The following is a 24,233-nucleotide window of genomic DNA, read 5'->3' as shown; positions in this document are numbered from 1 at the left end:
CAAAACTGACCAATATTTTGTCATAATTTAATTGTTGTTCAGACTCTCGTCGGTCTGGTGTCCGTCTCATAGGTGTTACTCACCTTTCTTAGTGCGTCAGTTTCTTGCACAATTTTCTCGCTGTTATAGCAGAGTTTAATTGCTTTATGGAGACACGTCTGTCCGTCAGGTGACTGGATATTGAGATCAGCTCCCTCAGAAACTAATTTCTCAATGGTAGAGGTATGACCATCTTGGATGGCAAGATGGATATCCGTTAAATCATTCTGGACAAGATGGACATAAGAAAATATGCAGCATGAAAACTTGAGAATTAACAACAACAAAATTATTGACAGGTGATCAAATAATTCAAATGATTCTAGTACTTGTAACTCATCTATGACATCTATAAAACAGCAACGAGGTATAACTACAGTTATGATTATGTATACCGGTAAATATAAGTGGAGATACAAAGGCAGTAAAGTCAGCTTCGAGCTGGTCAAGTGTGAAAAACAATGATAGGTAGTATGTAGCCAAAGCCTTATATGCTCTAATTTTAATTTCAGTACTTGTTATTTTACATCCATGTATTGAAAACATCTAGGTAGATACATTTGACATAAAGAGTTTTTTTTTTAATGTTTACCTTGGAATGGGAATGGTCCAAGAATAGATCAGCAATGCTTTCGTAGCCGAGGATTGAAGACAGATGTTGAGGTGTCTGGCCGTGAACGTCTCCTATGTCAAAACTTGCTTCTCCTGTCATAAGAACTTTAACAACATCAAGGTTACCATTCCAAACAGCACTGTGTAATGCAGTCCAACCATCATTATCTCCCTTATTCACCTGAGCTCCTTGACTAATCAGATATTCAATGATATCAAGATGGCCATGATCAGCAGCACTGTCTAATGCAGTCCTACCCTTATCATTTCCTTTATTCACCTCAGCTCCTTGACTGATCAGATATTTGGTGATATCTAGATGACCATTCTGAGCAGTATTGTGTAGTGCAGTCCAACCCTCATCATTTCCCTCATTCACCTCAGCTCCTTGACTGATCAGATATTTGGTAGCATCAAGATGACCCTCCTGAGCAGCACTGTGTAGTGCAATCCAACCATATTTATCTCCCTTATTCACCTCAGCTCCTTGACTGATGAGATATTTGGTAACATCAAGATGACCATTCTGAGCAGCACTGTGTAATGCAGTCCTACCCTCTTTATCTCCCTTATTCACAGCCCCTTGACTGATGAGATATTCAGTGATATCTAGATGACCATTCTGTGCAGCACTGTGTAATGCAGTCCAACCGTCATTGTCTCCCTTAATCGCCTCAGCTCCTTGACTGAAGAGATATTTGATAACATCAAAATGACCATTGTGAGCAGCACTGTGTAATGCAGTCCTACCATCATTATCTCCCTTATTCACCTCTGCTCCTTGACTGATGAGATACTTGGTGATATCAAGATAGCCATGATCAGCAGCATTGTGAAATGCAGTCCAACCGTCATTATCTCCCTTATTCACCTCAGCTCCTTGACTGATCAGATATTTGGTGACATCAAGATGACCATTCTGAGCAGCACTGTGTAATGCAGTCCTACCCTCATTAGTTTCCTTATTCACCTCAGCTCCTTGACTGATCAGATCTTTTGTGACATCAAGGTGACCCTCCTGAGCAGCACATTGTAAGACAGTCCACCCATCATTATTTTCTTCATTCACCTCAGCTCCTTGACTGATCAGATATTTGATAACATCAAGATGACCATTCTGAGCAGCACTGTGTAATGCAGTCCTACCGTCATTATTTCCCTTATTCACCTCAGCTCCTTGACTGATCAGATATTTGGTGACATCAAGATGACCATTCTGAGCAGCACCGTGTAATGCTGTCCAACCCTCAATATCTCCCTTATTCACCTCAGCTCCTTGACCGATCAAATATATGGTGATATCAAGATGACCATTCTGAGCAGCACTGTATAACGCAGTCCTACCGTCATTTTTTCCCTTATTCACCTCAGCTCCTTGACTGATCAGATATTTTGTGATATCAAGATGACCATTGTTAGCAGCACATTGTAAGGCAGTCCACCCGTCATTATTTCCTTCATTCACCTCAGCTCCTTGACTGATCAGATATTCGGTGACATCAAGATGACCATTCTGAGCAGCAATGTGAAATGCAGTCCAACCGTCATTATCTCTCTTAGTCACCTCAGCTCCTTGACTTATCAGATATTTGATGACATCAAGGTGACCCTCCTGAGCAGCACTGTGTAGTGCAGTCCAACCATCAGTTTGTCCCTCATTTACGTCCGCACTAGCTCCTTGACTGATCAAATATTTAGTGACATCAAGATTACCTATGTGAGCAGCAATGTGAAATGCAGTCCAACCTTTGTTATCTACCTTATTCACCTCAGCTCTTTGACTGATTAGATATGTGATAACATCAAGATGACCATTCTGAGCAGCACCGTGTAATGCAGTCCTACCCTCATTATCTCCCTTGTTCACCTCAGCTCCTTGACTGATCAGATATTTGGTGATATCAAGATGACCCTCAAGAGCAGCACTGTGTAAGGGTGTTTGTCCATCTGGAGTCGCCTTCTCTACATCAGCACCTTGGTTTATGAGATACTCAGTGATGGTACTATGGTCTTTTTTCACCACATTATGTAAACTTGTGTTTCCATCATGGTCTGCCCGGATTATGTTAGAAACATTTTTTTTCTGTTTTGTTACGCTTTTAAATTTAAACCTCATTTCTGCTGCATGAAGCTGTTGATTTATGTCCTCTTTACTTGAAAAAGCACAACCTTAATACCAGACATCATAATCAAGCACAGTTCCTTGTAATCGCCTACTTCTCTCTTAAAGCTTGACTTCGACATTTTACGATTCAGAATCTACATGTAAATCTCTTTGTAGCAGATAGTCCCGTTGCATTATGCATTTTACAAGCGTACGCATACACCACACTGATTTGTTTCTTTTCTCTCAATTTGCAGTTGTCATTTTTCTTGTTTTCAACAAGTTCCAAAGTCCTGTGCAGTGAACCAATTGTAGTTCAAATATCTGTCATTCCTACTCCACTGTTAGGCTTCTGTCTTTCCTCTTTTTATTTTGGTTATCATCAAAATTTCAATAAATATAAAGCGAGAGCATTTCTATATAATCCCCCCTTTCTCTTTCACCATAAAACAAAGGGCGGAATCGTTTGTTCTGTAGAACAGGTGAATATGCATGTGACACATTTTTACATTATAGCAGTGAACGGATGTTCCTTTGTCTACCTGAGGAACTGTATATTTTGTCCGCTTTCTTTGTCAGTCATGTTCATAGTGATACATTCACATGAAACTATGTATAAACATTTTCAAGGAGGGACTTATATTAAGGACAAACAGTCCACGTTTTAATTGTTTTAAGAATCAATTCATATTCAAGAAGCATAAATTTGCCCCCCCCCCCTACTGACGTATCTTACTACCAAATTATTGAATTACGAACTATGCGTGGAGGAGGCTGATTCCTATCCTTTAATAATTGCACTTTTCATGATTTAAAAAAATTATAGCTGATAATTGTACTAGGTATGGTATTGACAATGCGGTGAAGGTTGGGACAAAAATCCAACTGAAAATAGCCATTATTGTGATAACAATGATAACGACGATGATGTGTACAGGATTATAATGAAAATGGCGATCAGGGTAATAAAGGCGAAGATGATGATATTTCTAGTCAACAGTTTTTATCTATTTCATTGGGGTCCATGGAACTTGGCAAAAATACATTTTTACAAAGTCTTCTATATGGAAATCCCCGTTGAAAAGAAGTCAACGTGGTGTATTGCTCTTGGGCAAGACATTAATTCTCAGTCCCAGTCACGTCTATGGCTAGGCCTAGGTCGGCTCGTCGCTCGTATGAGAATGTTAACCTGCTTTATTGGATTTAGGTACACATGAGTTTGTCAATATTTACCACAATGCATACGGTAGTTAAACATCAAATGGAGAGGGCAAGAAAAGGAACAGAATTGTATAAAACATCATTCTAAGAAGGGATCAGAAGGGATCCCCTCTTGGGGAAAAGTTTAAAAAGTGTTTGGAAGTTACGTTTCTAGTGGGAAGAGGTCAAGCTACATGCAGCAAAACTCATAAACGCATGGTCATGGAATAGCCTGCGCCCCGTAAAACACTTCCCTTTTAGGTGCCATTGTATATTTTTCGACGACGTTACAGAGACACAATTAAATGGATTACATTGGAAAAAAAATGAAATATTCTTTAGTTGACTGAACATGTGTATTCTACCATAATAATTACGGTAGACATCTGCACCCAGGCTTCTTGCGTCCATGCATCAATTCGGTTACCTTAATTTCATTGACGTTATCCCGACATTGTCTCGATTAAAAGTTGCAATGCATACAATACACACAATATAACAGACAAGTTTGAAAAATCATGAACACTTTTAAGCACTTTAAAAACTACTGCATTAGTCTTCTCCTTTAATCTCAATGGTCAGTAAGGTACGTTACATACATTCATTTGGGAAACTATTTGCTCAACACTGCTATTAAAGTAATGTAGTAAAAAAAAAAAAGGGATTTTTGCATGTGCTTTGAAGTATTGACCCATTCAAAATGACAAACATCTTTTCCCTTTGTCAAATACCAATGTCAATGATAGCAGCTTACAGCCTTCTGGACTTGATTATTTCCCGCTTATGTGACTTATTTTGCATCTCAGTAAACCAATATTGTACTATTATCTATGATTTCATCATGAAAGGAAAATATGTACATTGTTTGGAAGGAGTGCCAAACACAATTCAAGTCTTTGTAGATCAATTGATTTTTGTACATGCTTGGATATGGTCTCATGCACAATTTTGCAATCAACCCATACTGTGTCATTAAAGCACTTTTGTACAGACCCTGCACGTAAATCCCATACATTATTCTGCCTGGTATGCTTAGAGTTAAATTATTTTGGGATTTCCCTTATGTGAATATGTGGTGCCTGTTTTGGCATCGCTTCAAATACTGAAGGATGCCGTACCATTGTGCGGGATCGTTTAACAATGTTAAATCTGAGATACACGGCCCTACGTGTTATCAGTGTCTGTGATATGGTGTAATATTGAAGCCCTAAAAAAAATTGCGCTTCAAAATGATCAAGAAGTGCCTCAAAAAATTAAAAATCTTTGAGTGACCAGTTTTACCATACTCGTTTTCCCCAATAGTCTGTAGTGTTATGAAAACCCTTTGGCAGACGGTTTTCAAAATTTCTAATTCCAATCATAAATATCTTGATAATCAGACAGGTGATCGGCTTGTAAAAGTCATGGGGTTCCTGACTGACCTAAAGGTTTATAATTATCATTGCAGCATGAGCTAAATCCAGAATTTTGTTTTAGAATCTGAGGCAAAGTTACTGGATCCCTTTAATAGGCTTTAATATCTCTTTACAACTAGCCAAACAAAGTATTGAACTGTATCATTTCGAGAAGAATAAGTGGAATGAAATATGTAGAGAGGAGTGAATCAAACACCAGATGGTTTTACTTTCTATATGCTCAACCAAAGGCATAGATATTATTATAATGAAGAACATTTGAGCAATAAAAAGCTGAACATGGAAATGAGATTTTACAATGTCTGGCTATGGTACGATAAGGATAATATTTCTGGCTTTTTATCCAATGTGACCGACCCTGTTCAAGAATTTGAAGAAAAAAATGGAACAGTTCATATAGCGGCCAGTATGATTATGACAATGACATTAAACGTTTGACAGTAACCAAAATAAGTGGCGTAATGAGTAAAAACATTTTTTTTTTTTTTTTTTTTTTTTTTTGGGGGGGGGGGGGGGGGGCGGGGCAGAACAAAATCTGCATCACCACCACTCTTACATGCAGGCCCCGCTGAACATTTGTTAAAGTGGGTGGGGGGGAGGCTAAAGAATTTACGATCATATAGAGCATAGCGTAAATTTGCATGGCGTCTTGGGGCAGAGCCCCCTGAAGCTCAGGGGGGTATGGGCATTTAATAACGTTCAGATGAGCATATTTTGATACCTTATTCATGAAACTGGCAGTTCACTTATTGGCGTGGGATCCAGGGGGCTGAGCCCCATGAAACTCAGGGGTTTTAGGCATTAAATTAGGGAGGTGAGGTGAGCAGAATAACAAGTGAGAGGGTTGTAGAAAGAGAGAGAGGGGAGGGATCGATATAGAGAAAGAGAGAGAAGGGACACAGGAGAGAGAGAGAGAGAAAAGGGATACAAGAGAGAGAGAGAGAAAGAGGGTGGTGGAGAGAAAAATAGAGAGCTAAAAGGTGAGAGGGATACAGAAAGAAGAGAGAGAAAGAAAGAGGAAGTGGATGAGAGAGATAGAGAGAGACAAAGAAAGGGAGAGATAGAGAAATATATATAGAAAGAGAAGAAAGAGAGAGAAAGGGGATGAGAGAGCGAGAGGTGTGTGTGTATGAGAGAGACAGAGAGACAGAAAGAGAGCGAATAACAAGTGAGAGGGATACAGAAAGAGGGAGAGAGGAGTGATAAAGAGAGAGAGAGAGAAAGAAAGAGAAGAGAGATAGAAAGGGGGTGAGGGGGAGAGCGAGGTGTGTGTGTGTGTGTGTTGTATGAAAGAGAGAGACAGATAGAAAGAGAGAGACTAACAAGTGACATGGATATAGAAAGAGGGACATAGGAGTGATAAAGAGAGAAAGAGAAAAAAGAGAGAGAGTGGGGGGGGGGAGAGGGGAGGGTTGGGGAAAGAGAGAGAGAGGGGGAAAGAAATTGAGAGAGAAGGGGGGGGGAAGGATACAGAAGAGAGAGAGAGAGGGGGGAGTGAGATGTGAGGGATTCAGAAGCGAGAGAGGGGGAGAGAGAGAAACAGAGGAGGGAGGTAAAAGAGAGAGAGAGGGGGGAGAGAAGCGAGAGAGGGGGAAAAAATGTATATCTTTGGAAAGAGTGCAAAACACAATTCAAGTCTTTTGTAGATATATTGATTTTTGTACATGCTTGGATATGGTCTCATGCACAATTTTGCGATCATAACCCATACAGACTGTCATCAAAGCACTTTTGTACAGACCCTGCACGTAAATCCCATACATCAATCTGCCTGGTATGCTTAGAGGTAATTTTGTTTTGGATTCCCCTTTTGAATATGTTGTGCCTGTTTTGGCATCGCTTCATATATACCGAAGGGTGTACCATTGTGCATGTGTACACTCCGTGAATTATATCCTCCTTGCTATTACAAAATAGAGTTCATGAAGTAAAAGAGACTTTAAAGGGATCATTTAACAATGTTAAATCTGAGATACACGGCCCTACGTGTTATCAGTGTCTGTGATATGGTGTAATAATAAAGCCCTAAAAAAATGGCGCTTCAAAATATCAAGAAGTGCCTCAAAAAATTAAAAATCTTTGAGTGACCGGTTTTACCATATTCGTTTTCCCCAATAGACTGTAGTGTTATGAAAACCCTTTGGCAGACGGTTTTCAAAATTTGTAATTCCAATCATAAATATCTTGATAATCAGACAGGTGATCGGCTTGTAAAAGTCATGGGGTTCCTGACTGACCTAAAAGTTTATAATTATCATTGCAGCATGAGCTAAATCCAGAATTTTATTTTTAGAATCTGAGACAAAGTTACTGGATCCCTTTAATAGGCTTTAATATCTCTTTACAACTAGCCAAACAAAGTATTGAACTGTATCATTTCGAGAAGAAAAAAAATGTTGTTATAAGTGGAGTGAAATATGTAGAGAGGGGTGAATCAAACACCGGATGGTTTTACTTTCTATATGCTCAACCAAAGGCATAGATATTAGAGCCCCTTGGAAGCTCAGGGGGTATGGGCATTTAATTACGTTCAGATGAGTAAATTTTGATACCTTATTCATAGCTGGCAGGCCACTTATTGGCATGGGATCCAGGGGGCTGAGTAAATTAGGGTGAGATGAGCATCCAGGGCCAATCTTAGGGCCCTTGTCCTGGTCGAGGGGGCGGATCCTCCGGAAGCTCTGGGGTTGTGGTCAGATGAGCATATTTTTATACCTTATTTGTGACACTGGCAGGTCATTAATTGACATGGGGTCTAAAGGCGCAGCCGCCGGAAACTCAGAGGTTTTAGGCATTAAATTACAGTCAGATGAGCATCCAGGCAGGGGCGTCGCCAAAGGGGGGGTGTGGGGGGGTGCGACACCCCCCCACCTGTCAGGATATTGTCGGTAAAATTGCGCTGCCGTCGGGAAAAAAGAGAAAAGGGGAAGGAAAAAAGAGAGGGAAAGGGAAAGAAAAGAAAAAAGAAAAGGAAAAGAAAAGAAAGAAAGGAAAAGAAAGGAAAGAAAGGAAAAGAAAGGAAAGAAAAGAGAAGAAAGAAAGAGAAAAAAGAAAAAGAGGGAGGAGAGGAAAGAAAGGAAAAGAAAGAAAAGGGAGAAAAAAGAAGAAAGAAAATAGTAAAAGGGAAACAAAAGAAACGGGGGTGAAAGAGAGGAGAGGTAAGAGCCTGAGAGAGGAGGAGTGGGAGTAGAAGAGAGAAGGGGGTTGTTGGGTGGAGTCGTCTCGTCGAGGGAGCAAGAAAGACACAGGTAAATATGTTGCTATGTCGGGTCAGCTGTGTCGGTATTCTTGCTCGATCCTCGTGTACTATATCAATGCAGAAGTTTGAAGTCGGTGAGATGTATATTGTCGGTCGGCCGACAAGTTTTTTTCCCTACGAACTGTGACTTTTTATCCGCTGTGACGACTTCGAGAGTGACTACAACTACAATACTTGTAATTTCTCGAAGTTTAATTTTCCTATAATATCAGCTAAAGAAATCAGAGGTTTAAAATTTTCGGGGAAACTAAATTCAAACAAGGTTTAAGAGTCAACAACGGTACGACGAATCGTCTTCCTTTCTCTATATTGTGATGAAACGCCCAAAAAACTTCATTTAAACGAGTCGAGAACGGTACAACGAATCGTATTCTTTCTTTAATATTTTAAGGAAACGTCAAAGCTTCCGCGCTCCGCGCTAAAGGGGGAAACTGAATTCAGACAATTAGGGCTTACTAAGAGTAAGAGTCGAGCACGGTTCAACGAATCGTCTACTTTCTCTAATAATTTAATGAAACGCCAAAACCTCCGCGCTTTGCGCGGAAGGGGGACAACTAAATTCAGATAAGGATTAAGAGACGAAACAGTACACCAAATAGGGCTTATTAAGAGTCGAAAACGGTACAAACGAATCGTCTTCTTTCTCTAATAATTTAATGAAACGTCAAAACTTCCGCGCTTCGCGCGAGAGGTGGAAACTGAATTCAGACAATTAGGGCTTATTAAGAGTCGAAAACGGTACAACGAATCGTCTTCTTTCTCTAATAATTTAATGAAACGTCAAAACTTCCGCGCTTTGCGCGAGAGGAGGAGAAACTGAATTCAGATAAGGGTTAACAGTCGAGAACGGTACAGCAAATCGTCTTCTTTTCATAATAATTTAATGAAACGTCAAAGCTTTCGCGCTTCGCGCGGGAGGGAGGGAAAACCTCATATAGACGAGTCGAGAACGGTACAACGAATCGTCTTCTTTCTCTAATATTTTAAGGAAACGTCAAAGCTTCCGCGCTTCGCGCTAAAGGGGGAAACTGAATTCAGACAATTAGGGCTTATTAAGAGTCGAAAACGGTACAACGAATCGTCTTCTTTCTCTAATAATTTAATGAAACGTCAAACTTCCGCGCTTCGCGCGGAAGGGGGACAACTGAATTCAGATAAGGATTAAGAGTCGAAAACAGTACACCAAATAGGGCTTATTAAGAGTCGAAAACGGTACAAACGAATCGTCTTCTTTCTCTAATAATTTAATGAAACGTCAAAGCTTCGGCGCTTCGGGCGAGAGGGGGGAAACTGAATTCAGATGAATAGGGAGTAATAAGAATCGAAAACGGTACGACGAATCATCTTCCTTTCTCTATATTGTGATGAAACGCCAAAAAATCCCGCGCTTCGCGCGAAGGGAGAAAACTTCATTTAGACGCGTCGAGAACGGTACAACGAAATGTCTTCTTTCTCTAATAATTTAATGAAACGGTCAAAATTTTCGCGCTTCGCGCGGAGGGGGAAGCTTCATTCAGACAAGGATTAAGAGTCGAGCAAGGTTCAACGAATCGTCTTCTTTCTCTAATAATTTAATGAAACGTCAAAGCTTCGGCGCTTCGCGCGAGAGGGGGGAAACTGAATTCAGATGAATAGGGAGTAATAAGAATCGAAAACGGTACGACGAATCGTCTTCCTTTCTCTATATTGTGATGAAACGCCAAAAATTCCGCGCTTCGCGCGAAGGGAGAAAACTTCATTTAGACGCGTCGAGAACGGTACAACGAAATGTCTTCCTTCTCTAATAATTTAATGAAACGGTCAAAATTTTCGCGCTTTGCGCGAGAGGAGGAGAAACTGAATTCAGATAAGGGTTAACAGTCAAGAACGGTACAGCAAATCGTCTTCTTTTCATAATAATTTAATGAAACGTCGAAGCTTTCGCGCTTCGCGCGGGAGGGAGGGAAAACCTCATATAGACGAGTCGAGAACGGTACAACGAATCGTCTTCTTTCTCTAATATTTTAAGGAAACGTCAAAGCTTCCGCGCTTCGCGCTAAAGGGGGAAACTGAATTCAGACAATTAGGGCTTATTAAGAGTCGAAAACGGTACAACGAATCGTCTTCTTTCTCTAATAATTTAATGAAACGTCAAACTTCCGCGCTTCGCGCGGAAGGGGGACAACTGAATTCAGATAAGGATTAAGAGTCGAAAACAGTACACCAAATAGGGCTTATTAAGAGTCGAAAACGGTACAAACGAATCGTCTTCTTTCTCTAATAATTTAATGAAACGTCAAAGCTTCGGCGCTTCGGGCGAGAGGGGGGAAACTGAATTCAGATGAATAGGGAGTAATAAGAATCGAAAACGGTACGACGAATCATCTTCCTTTCTCTATATTGTGATGAAACGCCAAAAAATCCCGCGCTTCGCGCGAAGGGAGAAAACTTCATTTAGACGCGTCGAGAACGGTACAACGAAATGTCTTCTTTCTCTAATAATTTAATGAAACGGTCAAAATTTTCGCGCTTCGCGCGGAGGGGGAAGCTTCATTCAGACAAGGATTAAGAGTCGAGCAAGGTTCAACGAATCGTCTTCTTTCTCTAATAATTTAATGAAACGTCAAAGCTTCGGCGCTTCGCGCGAGAGGGGGGAAACTGAATTCAGATGAATAGGGAGTAATAAGAATCGAAAACGGTACGACGAATCGTCTTCCTTTCTCTATATTGTGATGAAACGCCAAAAATTCCGCGCTTCGCGCGAAGGGAGAAAACTTCATTTAGACGCGTCGAGAACGGTACAACGAAATGTCTTCTTTCTCTAATAATTTAATGAAACGGTCAAAATTTTCGCGCTTCGCGCGGAGGGGGAAGCTTCATTCAGACAAGGATTAAGAGTCGAGCAAGGTTCAACGAATCGTCTTCTTTCTCTAATAATTTAATGAAACGTCAAAGCTTCGGCGCTTCGCGCGAGAGGGGGGAAACTGAATTCAGATGAATAGGGAGTAATAAGAATCGAAAACGGTACGACGAATCGTCTTCCTTTCTCTATATTGTGATGAAACGCCAAAAATTCCGCGCTTCGCGCGAAGGGAGAAAACTTCATTTAGACGCGTCGAGAACGGTACAACGAAATGTCTTCTTTCTCTAATAATTTAATGAAACGGTCAAAATTTTCGCGCTTTGCGCGAGAGGAGGAGAAACTGAATTCAGATAAGGGTTAACAGTCGAGAACGGTACAGCAAATCGTCTTCTTTTCATAATAATTTAATGAAACGTCAAAGCTTTCGCGCTTCGCGCGGGAGGGAGGGAAAACCTCATATAGACGAGTCGAGAACGGTACAACGAATCGTCTTCTTTCTCTAATATTTTAAGGAAACGTCAAAGCTTCCGCGCTTCGCGCTAAAGGGGGAAACTGAATTCAGACAATTAGGGCTTATTAAGAGTCGAAAACGGTACAACGAATCGTCTTCTTTCTCTAATAATTTAATGAAACGTCAAACTTCCGCGCTTCGCGCGGAAGGGGGACAACTGAATTCAGATAAGGATTAAGAGTCGAAAACAGTACACCAAATAGGGCTTATTAAGAGTCGAAAACGGTACAAACGAATCGTCTTCTTTCTCTAATAATTTAATGAAACGTCAAAGCTTCGGCGCTTCGGGCGAGAGGGGGAAACTGAATTCAGATGAATAGGGAGTAATAAGAATCGAAAACGGTACGACGAATCATCTTCCTTTCTCTATATTGTGATGAAACGCCAAAAAATCCCGCGCTTCGCGCGAAGGGAGAAAACTTCATTTAGACGCGTCGAGAACGGTACAACGAAATGTCTTCTTTCTCTAATAATTTAATGAAACGGTCAAAATTTTCGCGCTTCGCGCGGAGGGGGAAGCTTCATTCAGACAAGGATTAAGAGTCGAGCAAGGTTCAACGAATCGTCTTCTTTCTCTAATAATTTAATGAAACGTCAAAGCTTCGGCGCTTCGCGCGAGAGGGGGGAAACTGAATTCAGATGAATAGGGAGTAATAAGAATCGAAAACGGTACGACGAATCGTCTTCCTTTCTCTATATTGTGATGAAACGCCAAAAATTCCGCGCTTCGCGCGAAGGGAGAAAACTTCATTTAGACGCGTCGAGAACGGTACAACGAAATGTCTTCTTTCTCTAATAATTTAATGAAACGGTCAAAATTTTCGCGCTTTGCGCGAGAGGAGGAGAAACTGAATTCAGATAAGGGTTAACAGTCGAGAACGGTACAGCAAATCGTCTTCTTTTCATAATAATTTAATGAAACGTCAAAGCTTTCGCGCTTCGCGCGGGAGGGAGGGAAAACCTCATATAGACGAGTCGAGAACGGTACAACGAATCGTCTTCTTTCTCTAATATTTTAAGGAAACGTCAAAGCTTCCGCGCTTCGCGCTAAAGGGGGAAACTGAATTCAGACAATTAGGGCTTATTAAGAGTCGAAAACGGTACAACGAATCGTCTTCTTTCTCTAATAATTTAATGAAACGTCAAACTTCCGCGCTTCGCGCGGAAGGGGGACAACTGAATTCAGATAAGGATTAAGAGTCGAAAACAGTACACCAAATAGGGCTTATTAAGAGTCGAAAACGGTACAAACGAATCGTCTTCTTTCTCTAATAATTTAATGAAACGTCAAAGCTTCGGCGCTTCGGGCGAGAGGGGGGAAACTGAATTCAGATGAATAGGGAGTAATAAGAATCGAAAACGGTACGACGAATCATCTTCCTTTCTCTATATTGTGATGAAACGCCAAAAAATCCCGCGCTTCGCGCGAAGGGAGAAAACTTCATTTAGACGCGTCGAGAACGGTACAACGAAATGTCTTCTTTCTCTAATAATTTAATGAAACGGTCAAAATTTTCGCGCTTCGCGCGGAGGGGGAAGCTTCATTCAGACAAGGATTAAGAGTCGAGCAAGGTTCAACGAATCGTCTTCTTTCTCTAATAATTTAATGAAACGTCAAAGCTTCGGCGCTTCGCGCGAGAGGGGGGAAACTGAATTCAGATGAATAGGGAGTAATAAGAATCGAAAACGGTACGACGAATCGTCTTCCTTTCTCTATATTGTGATGAAACGCCAAAAATTCCGCGCTTCGCGCGAAGGGAGAAAACTTCATTTAGACGCGTCGAGAACGGTACAACGAAATGTCTTCTTTCTCTAATAATTTAATGAAACGGTCAAAATTTTCGCGCTTCGCGCGGAGGGGGAAGCTTCATTCAGACAAGGATTAAGAGTCGAGCAAGGTTCAACGAATCGTCTTCTTTCTCTAATAATTTAATGAAACGTCAAAGCTTCGGCGCTTCGCGCGAGAGGGGGGAAACTGAATTCAGATGAATAGGGAGTAATAAGAATCGAAAACGGTACGACGAATCGTCTTCCTTTCTCTATATTGTGATGAAACGCCAAAAATTCCGCGCTTCGCGCGAAGGGAGAAAACTTCATTTAGACGCGTCGAGAACGGTACAACGAAATGTCTTCTTTCTCTAATAATTTAATGAAACGGTCAAAATTTTCGCGCTTTGCGCGAGAGGAGGAGAAACTGAATTCAGATAAGGGTTAACAGTCGAGAACGGTACAGCAAATCGTCTTCTTTTCATAATAATTTAATGAAACGTCAAAGCTTTCGCGCTTCGCGCGGGAGGGAGGGAAAACCTCATATAGACGAGTCGAGAACGGTACAACGAATCGTCTTCTTTCTCTAATATTTTAAGGAAACGTCAAAGCTTCCGCGCTTCGCGCTAAAGGGGGAAACTGAATTCAGACAATTAGGGCTTATTAAGAGTCGAAAACGGTACAACGAATCGTCTTCTTTCTCTAATAATTTAATGAAACGTCAAACTTCCGCGCTTCGCGCGGAAGGGGGACAACTGAATTCAGATAAGGATTAAGAGTCGAAAACAGTACACCAAATAGGGCTTATTAAGAGTCGAAAACGGTACAAACGAATCGTCTTCTTTCTCTAATAATTTAATGAAACGTCAAAGCTTCGGCGCTTCGGGCGAGAGGGGGGAAACTGAATTCAGATGAATAGGGAGTAATAAGAATCGAAAACGGTACGACGAATCATCTTCCTTTCTCTATATTGTGATGAAACGCCAAAAAATCCCGCGCTTCGCGCGAAGGGAGAAAACTTCATTTAGACGCGTCGAGAACGGTACAACGAAATGTCTTCTTTCTCTAATAATTTAATGAAACGGTCAAAATTTTCGCGCTTCGCGCGGAGGGGGAAGCTTCATTCAGACAAGGATTAAGAGTCGAGCAAGGTTCAACGAATCGTCTTCTTTCTCTAATAATTTAATGAAACGTCAAAGCTTCGGCGCTTCGCGCGAGAGGGGGGAAACTGAATTCAGATGAATAGGGAGTAATAAGAATCGAAAACGGTAGGACGAATCGTCTTCCTTTCTCTATATTGTGATGAAACGCCAAAAATTCCGCGCTTCACGCGAAGGGAGAAAACTTCATTTAGACGCGTCGAGAACGGTACAACGAAATGTCTTCTTTCTCTAATAATTTAATGAAACGGTCAAAATTTTCGCGCTTCGCGCGGAGGGGGAAGCTTCATTCAGACAAGGATTAACAGTAGAGAACGGTACAGCAAATCGTCTTCTTTTCATAATAATTTAATGAAACGTCTAAGCTTTCGCGCTTAGCGCGGGAGGGGGGGGGGGAACTTCATTTAGACAAGGATTAACAGTCGAGAAAGGTACAATAAATCGTCTTCTTTTCCTAATAATTTAGAGGCCTATCACCCACACGAGGCCCCTAATGAGCGCTCTTTAAGTGATTCGCTTGCTCACTACCGCCCTCCCTAAAATAAGCTCCTAGCTCTGCGCCTGCATTAAAATATACCAGCTATGATGCTGACTAAGTTGACGAAATAATTTGTACATTTTATGTCGTCGAGGAAAATGACCATTTGCGCATATGCAAGTACTATAGATAGTCCATAGGAAAAACATTTTAGCCTTCGGCCCCGGGTTTATAGGGTTAAATTGGTAGATATTGGACATTTAATTTTGTCGGTAATTGGTCGCTAGTTTTGTCGGTAATCGTTGGCCTCTACACCCCCCCACTGAAAAAGGTCTAGCGACGCCCCTGCATCCAGGGGCCCTCTTTAGGGCCCTCGGTTGGTTCCAGAGGGCAAGGGGTTTTAGGCATTTAATCGTGGTCAGGTGAGCATATTTTGATACCTCATGATTTTGTGACACTGGCAGGTCACTATTCTTTCTTCCTTTTTCTCTTTAATGTACTCATTCAAAAAAGTGGGGGGGGGGGGTGGTGGGAGCTCCAGTCCTGCTTCTCTGCGGGCCCTGACATGTAGGCCTCTAAATAAGCATATTTCTTGTCTTACTGTCAATTTGGGAATGTGTCATTTTCCAGTAAAAAACGCATTAAAAAAGTATAATTTACTAAAAAGTGAGGAAAAAAATCTGGAAATTTTTGTCATTTCAGCAACATTTGTAAATCACTAGTATCGAATAAGAAATAAACCATGTTTGAATTTTATTTGGGGAGCAACTCCCCCCCCCCCCCCCCTCCCCCCTCCCACCATAGGTGCTCTGCTCTGCTACGTGGCAAATGGCCTAAATATCTTACCTACTTCAAGCAGACAAAATGAAAGTACATTCACTGACAAGTCACTCGAGCACTCGATTCGAAACTTGCCAAATACTGCACGCAATTTGTTTAAATATGATTCGGCTCATATCCTTTTCTCACCCATTGATTATCCATGATAATTTTGCATGTGAGGTGTATTCGTTTGCTTGTAGATTAAAGGTTCCCATAAATAAAACTAACATTTGGTTGAAGTGTTTGTAATGGTAGAGGACGTAACAGTAATAATAGGTGGGCAAGAAGGCCTTGACATGATGATATACAACGTGAAACAGGCAAAAATAGCAAAGATAGCAAATACAGCAAGCAAATTAATTTTTTACCAAAGAAATGAGACGATAGTCACTTTAAAATATTGAGGTCATTAAACAAGGTTATTAAACGAGGTCACCCGAGCGAGGCAGTAGACATGAACAATCATGTTACAGTAATGTATACAATAATGTAGGCCATAGCCCAGACACAATCCTGTTTCCAACATGCATTCAAACCCCTGCACGTCTGCTCCCAGAGAGCCCCAAGGCACGCAAACGCATTCACCTGCGCCACGCCCCATGCCTCCCCCGCAGTATCACCTGCATGAACCTTGAATTCATCTGAAACTTTTTGACCTAATAAAAAGATGTTCAGGAATATTTGTAACCCATCTCCAATGCTGAAATACTGATAAATTTTTTTCAGTAAATTAAACAGAAATTAATAAATCAATTATTAGTTCCAAGTTGCCAGTATATAAAAACCCTTGTTGTTAGTGTCTCTACAAAGGTTGTTGTATACTAGCGCCATCTACTGTCGTACATGGTCCATGCCATGAATGAAATCATCAATATTGAAACTGTGTAACGTCACCCGCTTGGCGCAAGCCGCTTGAAAAGAGAGAAGATAAAGATAGCCACCTTGACACCACGGTGACCTCGCTCGGTGGGGAAGCGACTGTACGCTGCATCGTAATCCTTAAATATACTTTGGTGCATTGTATTCAATATGTGTTAGTGTGCATATCATACAAAATGGGAATTGTTATACTCAACATGTGCCACATTGTTGCAAATAGGCCTAAATCCGAAAGTTAAATTCATATTTCCAGCTTCATAGGTGTTATATTATCAATTTACAGTAATTGTTTTGTTGTATTTTTGTGCACCCAATGCACTTAGGCCCATGCACTCTCAATTCCAGAAAGAGAGAGAGAGAGAGAGAGCCGAGGGGGGGGGGGGGGGGGGAGAGAAAGTTGGAGAGAAAGATAAAGGAATGAATTGAGAGAGGTAGATTGCAAGAGAAAGAAAGAGAGAGAGGGAGAGAAGGGTGAGAGAGAGGGGGAGAGAGGTGTGAGAGAGAGAGAGAGAGAGAGGGGTGAGAGAATAACAAGTGAGAGGGTTGTAGAAAGAGAGAGAGAGAGAGGGGAGGGATCGATATAGAGAAAGAGAGAGAGGGGAGGGATCGATATAGAGAAAGAGAGAGAGAGAGAGAGACGGGATACAAAAGAGAGAAAGAGGGTGGTGGAGAGAAAAATAGAGAGCTAAAAGGTGAGAGGGATACAGAAAGAAGAGAGAGAAAGAAAGAGGAAGTGGATGAGAGAGATAGAGAGAGACAAAGAAAGGGAGAGAAAGATATATATATATATATATATATATATATATATATATATATATAAAGAGAAGAGAGAGAGAGAGAGAGAGAGAAAGGGAATGAGAGAGCGAGAGGTGTGTGTGTATGAGAGAGACAGAGAGACAGAAAGAGAGCAAATAACAAATGAGAGGGATACAGAAAGAGGGAGAGAGAGAGATAAAGAAAGATAGAGAGAAAGAAAGTTGGAGAGAAAGAAAGGGATGAGAGAGAGAGAGAGAGGTGTGTGTGTCATATGAAAAACAGAGACGGATAGAAAGAGAGAGACTAACAAGTGACATGGATATAGAAAGAGGACATAGGAGTGATACAGAGACAAAGAGAAAAGATAGAGAGAAAGAGTGGGAGAGGGGAGGGTTGGGGAGAAAGAGGGAGAGAGGGGGAAAGAAAGTGGGAGTGAGATGAGAGGGATTCAGAAGCAAGAGAGGGGAAAAGAGAGAAACAGAGGAGGGAGGTAAAAAGAGAGAGAGAGAGGTGAGAGGGATATAAGAGAAAGAGAGAGGGGGAGATGAGAGGGAGAGATGAGAGAAAGAGGAGATAAAGTTAGAGGGATACAGAAAGAGAGAGGGGAGTAATAGGTTTGATCGATAATATCAATAATTTTTCTTTTACCAGGCAATATAAAAACCATTTACTTCCTGGAAAAACTTTATGATTATATATATGTATTTCATCTGGTAATATGATTTGTTGTTCAAGCATTTCAATTATTACAGCTAAACAATAGTGCTATGTTCTTCAGATGACATGTACATTTTTGACCTGAGAGGGAGCTATACTAAAATTTATCAGGAGCACCAATAATTTCTTAAAATCCAAAGCGTTTTAGAGCCCAATTTTTTCAGAGTTGCTTATTCTAACACTAGGTTCCACAAGGGTAATTGATTATTTTAAATTTCATTATCCAATTCTGTTGAAATATTTCTAAAACTTTGTATTACCTTTAATAATAATAATAATAATAGCTAGTTCTTATATAGCGCTTTTCAGGACCATAGGCCCTCTCAAAGCGCTTTACAGATATATATATATATATATTATTACCCCGGTCATAGGATTCAGGCTTACCCGCACACAATGTATGCACATTCTCCACTCCCTGGGGAGCATTCCAGCCAGGCGTCTTTTTTTACAAGCGCACACTTGCTAATCTAAGCACATTAGCTTTCGCATCCTACCGGGTTCCCATTTAACACCTGGGTGAAGAGTGGCAAATGTAGATCAATGTCTTGCCAAAGGACATTAGTGCCGCGGTGGGACTTGAACTGCAAACCTTGTGATCCACAGTCTGGTGACATATCCACTCGTCCATGACACCTTTAAACATTAGCACTGCTTGAGTCATCCAAACAGACTAGCTGTCAATAGGAGGACTACTGCGCTTTTGGGCTTATTTTTCAACTTTATTTTTGAACATGCAATACAAAGTTAAACAGTACCCTTTTAATAAAGTGTTGATAATATAACTTTGCGAGATTTTGAATGTGTTGAACCTGACTTATAACTCTTGAAACTCATCCTCATCCTCATCCTACGTGAGCCAAAGAATTTCATGAACACAAAAATATGTGAGCACTGCTTGAGTCATCAGGCATGTTTTCATCAGCTCGATATTGCCAAATAGTCCGCTATTTCTGATTTGGGAAATAATCCCAAAGTTACAAATCTCGTCTTCATCAGCTCGAGATTCGACCTCGAAACTTGAAACTCGACCTTGAGAAATTAGCTTGAGATATTTACTAAGCGTTCGCGCATAGTGCGAGTTTTCGGGCTGGTGAAGACGCACCGGACAAAGAGCGGGATATTTTTCCAAATAGTGGGATATTGTTCAAACTATCCCAAGATATCTTGGGATGATTATCTCGACCAAATATCCTGCTAATTGCAACTTCGGACTGATGAAGACGCAAACTAACTGGACAATTTGCGATCGGGATAGTTGAAATAGCTGGATGTTTGGCAATCTCGAGCTGATGAAGGCAGGCTTATCGAGACAGGCTGTCAGTACTACAGTAGGAAGCAATGCTCTGCGGACTGTCAGTTCGCGTTACATCGATATAGAGACAAACAGGTGTATGGTTAGTCTGAGCAAGAATCAAATTTCAAGAAATCCAACTTCCTCTACGCGTGGACCTTAGTACAAAGGTCCATGCTCTATGTAAGCCCGCTCAGTGACCCTCTAAATCTCTGTATTTGTTGTCCACCTCAAACTTGTACACTGTGCTTTAAAGGGGGTGAAGCATGACGAGACTACGTGTCTTTCCCGTAGCCTTACTCGGGGCCAATCGGGTGACGTGACCGCAGTATTCACATGGGTGCATTATACACTTTTGTCTGTTTCGCGAACATAGCGCACGCTGACCGTTAATCAAGTCCAACCTTTACGTACAGTTGTCCAAAAGAAGTCGTAGATGGCGTTAATCAGTATTTGCCATGCTACACCCCCTTTAACTCTTAATATTTGTCTACATTTTTTTTTGGGGGGGAGGAATATTCGTTGAAGGGACATGATTCGAATTTCAAGAAATCCAACTTCCTCTATATAAGCACCCTCCCAATCTCTGTATTTGTTTTCCACCACCTTGCATGTGCACTGTGCTTTAACTCTTGGATTTTTCTACATTTTGGGGGGGGGGAATATTTGTTGAAAAGACGAGTAAATCAAATTTCAAAATATCCAACTTCCTCTGAAATCTCTCTGTGTATTTGCTGTCCAACTTACATGTACATTGTGCCTCAACTCTTTGGACATTTCTACTATTTTTTGATATCTTCATTGTATTGGGCTCACAAGGCACCTAACTTTGCTCATCTTGGAGCCATGGCCAGTTCTGTTTTAAATAAGTTTATATATCTTTATATATGTTTTAATCTATACTGATTTGTATTATGTATTCAGAACTGAATAAATAAGTGAAATTAAATGAAATGGGAAGAAAAAAAGTGACCTGATGAATCGAGAGTCTGGACCGGAATCAGATCTTGAGAAATCTAAGTTCCTAAAGATCCTCTGAAATTCTATATTAGCTTTTGACGATAAACTTTTGAATATGTGAATCTTTGAAAGTTTAACATTTTCAAGAAATCATATACAATTCTCTGTTCTCTGTAACATATCAGCTCCAAAAAAAGGTTGTTCATATTTGGGAGTCAAAAGGAAAATTACAGGTTTGAGCTGAAATCACATTTTGAGAAATACAATTCATGAATTTAGTCAAAAATCTGTGTTCACTTTTGACAATAGACTTTAAGTCCTTGGAAAGTTTTTTTTTTACATTTTTGGAAATCTTCTCTGTAGTGACTATTAAGGGTCTTTTACTTTGTATTCACTATCTATTGAAGTATAGACTGCCACTTTGGAATATATTGTGTACACATTGTGACAAAATTCATTTAGCTGTCAGCTGTTTATTCCGTTTAGTCGACCAAAGGCAAAGCATTATAATATATAGAGGTTTCCCCATTATTTAGGTTTTGCAGTAGTAAGCTATTGTATAGTATACATGAAAGCACAGTTTAATTAAAGCCCTACATTTAAAAAGTTTGAACTATATATAATTTCTACACTATGTTCAGTTTTTAGGTCACTTGAATAACAGTTCAGAGCCTTTTCATCCATGGATATTTCCTCAATTCTGTAAGTCAGCAAAATTTGTCAAGTTGAGGGCTTGCAAAAACTGTATTGGCTTTAAAGCTTCAAGTTTATCATCTCTCCGATTAATGATTGAAGACACGGTGATACAGATTATCTCCACTATTACACTTGAAAATTAGGCTAGATTAAATCATTAGTGATTGTGCCGAAAGTCCTTCAGAACTGGATTATATTCCAGTAAAAATGTGGGTCCTGATGTTTTACAGACTGACCTGAAAGTATCAAATATCAGACGCTTGCTTATCTAGGAAACAGCTCTTTTGTCCCTTATTCGAGGCTTGCTAATAGAAAACAGTCGCAGAAGTGACTAACTCTTTCCCTAAGTGTCAAAGAAAATTATCCCTTCCAAAACTTTTGATTCCTGAAACAACCGCCTCCTCAATCAACTCTTGCCTTCTGCATTCTGCCCTCGCTGCAATGTTGCTTGACACTTCAGGAAATTGTGTGGTAGATGAGATGTGCACCCCTCCTCTGTAATGTAGGAGTCTAATTAAAAGTTTTCAGTCTATGAGTCATGAATAGCCCTTCTTGTTGGACTGTTCCAAGTGTAACTACCTTGGCTCTTAATAGGGGTGAGCAATCTATTCAATTGCGAGGGACTCGGTAAGCTAGGTCTACTATTTTATTGGCTCTTGTTTTCAATTATTGATTTTTAGTGATGAAGGACTCCTCTTATTTTAAAAGTTGTTACCTTAATCATATTTTAATGTAGGTTTTCAAGCTTAAACAACATGATTTGTTTGCTATTTGAGAGGAACCATGCCTTTATACAGCAATGTTTACACACAGATTATACGTGAGTGTATAGTAACAGCAAATATAACAGCACACACAGAAATCTCTGTGTGTGAAGGCACACACAACACGTGCACAATAATATCCCATGCATTCAGTGGCCAGGCATGCAGTATGTTGTGTGTATCAGGGCTAAGAGGTTACCCTGGATGTGCGTAGTTAGTATGGTACAGATTGAATATATTCTGCAGTGAGCTACCGCTAGTTGTGAGGGGAGTTTTGAACTGGGGGCTAGATCTCCTGTTGCTATTCCATTTTGAAACGGGTTCCACAGCTGATGTGCTTTTATCAACAGACTTCACCTCTGCTCTCAGCTCAGGTGCATGGTCATGAACATCAGCCTCGACCTGTTCGAACACATGTGGATAGCTTGCGTGAGTGAATGAAAACAAATCGCTGGCATGTTTAGGTCATCCTTTTCTTCAATCTAGCTCAAAGCAATGAGCCAGAAGGATCTCATTCATTGATACTACAAATCACTGACTTCAGAAGTGATAGCAGGAGAGAGAAAACTGCTCCATTTTTGTGGTGGAATAACTATTGCTGTTGGGGACATTTTCCTTCGACCAGTAGTTCTAGGACCAGTACTGGATATCGGTGGAGTGCAGTGTTGTGGAAAATTGTGACCAAAAACTGAAAAAAGTATTGAATTTTTCTTCAGTTAATGGAATATAGACCAAGCTTTCATCGGTGAGTGTGTTTTACATTCATTTTATTTGTAGCTGCTGTTTACAATCATTTCTCTCTCTCTTCTCCATCCCGAAATGTATAGTATGACCGTTGGTGGTGGTGGTTGTGGTAGTGGTATTGGTTGTGGTATTGGTTGGGGTGACAGTGGTGGTAGTGGTGGTGATTATGTTGGTAGTTGTAGTAGTGGTGTAACTGTAAGTGGTACTGGTAGTGGTAGAGGTGGTAGTAGTGGTAGGGGTGGTAATGTTGTTAATGATGGTTGTGGTGGTGGCGTTAGAGTTGTTGGTTGTGCTATTTTTAGCGGTGGTTCTAGATGTGTATTTCATTGTGAATCTTACTGTAGCAATGCATGGCACTGTATCATTTAATAAACTTACCGGTAAGTGAAAATGAAGATAATTTAGGCCCCTATTTTACCCCTCCATATTTTATTATTTACATGTTTAAAGACAAGACTGATAATGTTTAATATATGTAGCCTTGCAATTATTTCAAATGTATTTCTCTTAATTTAGTTGTTTTTTGTGTTGTTGCAGGTTTTTTAAAAAAAATTACAAATAGGCACTGTACTCAGAATTGAATTCTAAAATTTGTTTTTCTAATTTAAAGGGGGGGATGGCATACTTAAATGGTATGATTACAAGTTAAGTACTTATTACTGAGGGGGGGGGGGGGGGGGCTTGCCCCTATATTCTCTAACTGTTTCCATCCAACCATCACTATGTGGATACTGCATCCATAAAGAAGATTAAATTGTGGCCATCTACAATGCAACTTTCTGCTAAGACTGAGTTATTTACCACTTAGTGCTATTGCAGCATCAGCAATAACATGTACATGTAGCTAATGGTTAATTAATCATTAGCTAATTTCTTAATCTTTTAGAGACACTGACCTTCCTTTTATTATCCCCTATCTTGTGGGAAATATGCCTGCAATCTGCAGACAGAACACAGAATACAGTATATATGTATTTAACCCCCTTCCCCCCCCCCCCCTCCCTTTATCCAGGTGGGGATAATCATGCAAATGTCTCATCTCGTCCCTCAGATATGATGTTAAACGAAGGCCCTGTGTAGAGAGAAGAGTCACAAATATTGCACACTAAGATGAAGAACCCACTGCACTCTCTATGTGAACTTGAACTTGAACCTGACTGCTGAGAACACAGCATTCGTCCAGATTCCTGGGTAAAGAGCCCGGGAGCGGAAAA

General features: G+C 40.5%; 2 protein-coding genes across 3 annotated transcripts in view; one reads left to right on the top strand and one right to left on the bottom strand.

Moving 5' to 3' along the window:
- Positions 1–562: 562 nt before the first annotated feature.
- LOC115925241 (ankyrin repeat domain-containing protein 50-like) lies at positions 563–23,346 on the bottom strand. Its single transcript, XM_030988862.1, has 4 exons — positions 23,164–23,346; positions 22,475–22,677; positions 1,229–1,337; positions 563–1,063 (listed from the first exon to the last, which is right to left on the bottom strand). Exons 1-4 carry the CDS (start codon positions 23,344–23,346, stop codon positions 563–565), a joined length of 996 nt encoding a protein of 331 aa, XP_030844722.1.
- Positions 22,439–24,233, top strand: part of LOC100892870 (DNA damage-regulated autophagy modulator protein 1) — an 81,467-nt gene continuing 79,672 nt past the window's right edge. Inside the window, exon 1 of one of the 2 annotated variants that reach the window (XM_011672191.2) lies at positions 22,439–23,020. The gene's annotated coding sequence lies outside the window, so the exon portion shown is untranslated. The remainder of the gene's footprint in view (positions 23,021–24,233) is intronic. The other variant, XM_003725305.3, reaches the window with a different exon arrangement.

Source organism: Strongylocentrotus purpuratus, unplaced genomic scaffold (genome assembly GCF_000002235.5).
Source record: "Strongylocentrotus purpuratus isolate Spur 01 unplaced genomic scaffold, Spur_5.0 spur5_scaffold_18, whole genome shotgun sequence".
Lineage (NCBI taxonomy): Eukaryota > Metazoa > Echinodermata > Echinoidea > Camarodonta > Strongylocentrotidae > Strongylocentrotus > Strongylocentrotus purpuratus.
The sequence above is the reverse complement of the archived record's forward strand: the minus strand, read 5'-3'. Positions and strand labels throughout refer to the sequence as shown.

Bases quoted from the DNA above. Each gene is read 5' to 3' on its own strand.
- LOC115925241 (XM_030988862.1), bottom strand. From the start codon at position 23,346: ATGAAATACACATCTAGAACCACCGCTAAAAATAGCACAACCAACAAC. The intron at 22,678-23,163 runs GTCACCCCAACC...GTGTTCGAACAG, and splicing joins TCACCACCACTACCACCACT to GTCGAGGCTGATGTTCATGA. The intron at 1,338-22,474 runs GTAACCTCTTAG...ATATCTCTTCAG, and splicing joins ACTAACTACGCACATCCAGG to TCAAGGAGCTGAGGCGATTA.